The sequence below is a fragment of the Mauremys mutica genome, chromosome 1, assembly GCF_020497125.1.
Source record: "Mauremys mutica isolate MM-2020 ecotype Southern chromosome 1, ASM2049712v1, whole genome shotgun sequence".
NCBI classification, from domain to species: domain Eukaryota; kingdom Metazoa; phylum Chordata; order Testudines; family Geoemydidae; genus Mauremys; species Mauremys mutica.
Genome location: NC_059072.1, coordinates 360,650,428 through 360,651,567, shown reverse-complemented (window position 1 = coordinate 360,651,567; position 1,140 = coordinate 360,650,428). Strand labels below are relative to the sequence as shown.

The window sequence follows — 1,140 nt, the reverse complement described above, 5'->3', positions numbered from 1 at the left end:
TGTTCTCCTTCCCCAAGTGCATTATCCCCCATCACCAGCCCCTGACCCATTGCTCCAGGCCTCATACCCCATCAGAACTGCGCTCTACAGAATGGAAATCAGTAGCTCATGTCGTCTCAGATATAAGGGTCCAGGATGCAATAGGTGGCCATTGTTTTTATTTCTGGTGTCACCAGCACTGAAGCCAGGTGATGAACTGACCCTTCATTTGACAAACACCCTGATTATCCTCGCACGAAGGTGTCTACTTTTCACACTGTACACAATTGGGTTCATCAGGGGTGGAACCAGCAGGTAGATGTAGCCCAGGAGAATCTGAAGCAAGGGAGAAGAGCTATTCCCAAATCTATGTACCAGAGACAAGCCAAACTCCGGTATGTAGAAGAGCAGGACGGCACAGAGGTGGGAAACACAGGTGTTCAAGGCCCTGAGGCACTCCGCCTGGGACGCGATGCTCAGCACTGTTTTGAGGATCATCACATAAGAGAAGAATATGAGCAGCGAGTCCAACCACGTTGTAAAGAATGCAACAGATAAGCCATAGATGCTGTTGTCTGTGATGTCTGAACAAGCCATTTTCATGACCTCCTGGTGCAGGCAGTAGGAATGGGAGAGGACATTGGCTCGACAGTATCGGAACCGTTTCAGGAGAATGGGGAGTGGGAATATTACGGCCACCCCTCTTAGCACACACACAAGTCCCATCTTGGCTATTCTTGCCAGGGTTAAGATGGAAGCATATCTCAGAGGGTTACAGATCGCAGTGAAGCGGTCAAAGGACATCAACAAGAGGACGGAGGATTCAATGCACTGAAGCGAGTGGATGAAGAACAGCTGGGCAAAACAGGCATTGAGGCTGATCTCCCTAACATTAAACAAGAATATGCCCAGTATCGTTGGTATGGTGGATATAGATAAGGCAAGGTCTGTGACAGCCAACATGGAAAGGAAAATGTACATGGGCTCATGGAGGCTTGGATCTATTTTTATAATGAACAGAATGGCTGAATTTCCTACTATGGAAATAACATACATTATGCAGAAGGGGATAGAGATCCAAATATAGACATCTTCCTGCCCAGGTATCCCGGTGAGGAGGAACACTGCAAATTTGAATTTGGTGTCATTGACAGCTGACAT

At 47.5% G+C, this 1,140-nt stretch overlaps 1 protein-coding gene across 1 annotated transcript; it reads right to left on the bottom strand.

Annotated features, from left to right (window-relative positions):
- Window positions 1–204: 204 nt before the first annotated feature.
- LOC123374366 (olfactory receptor 51G2-like) lies at window positions 205–1,140 on the bottom strand. Its single transcript, XM_045024256.1, has one exon. The coding sequence runs from the start codon at window positions 1,138–1,140 to the stop codon at window positions 205–207; it is 936 nt and encodes a 311-aa protein (XP_044880191.1).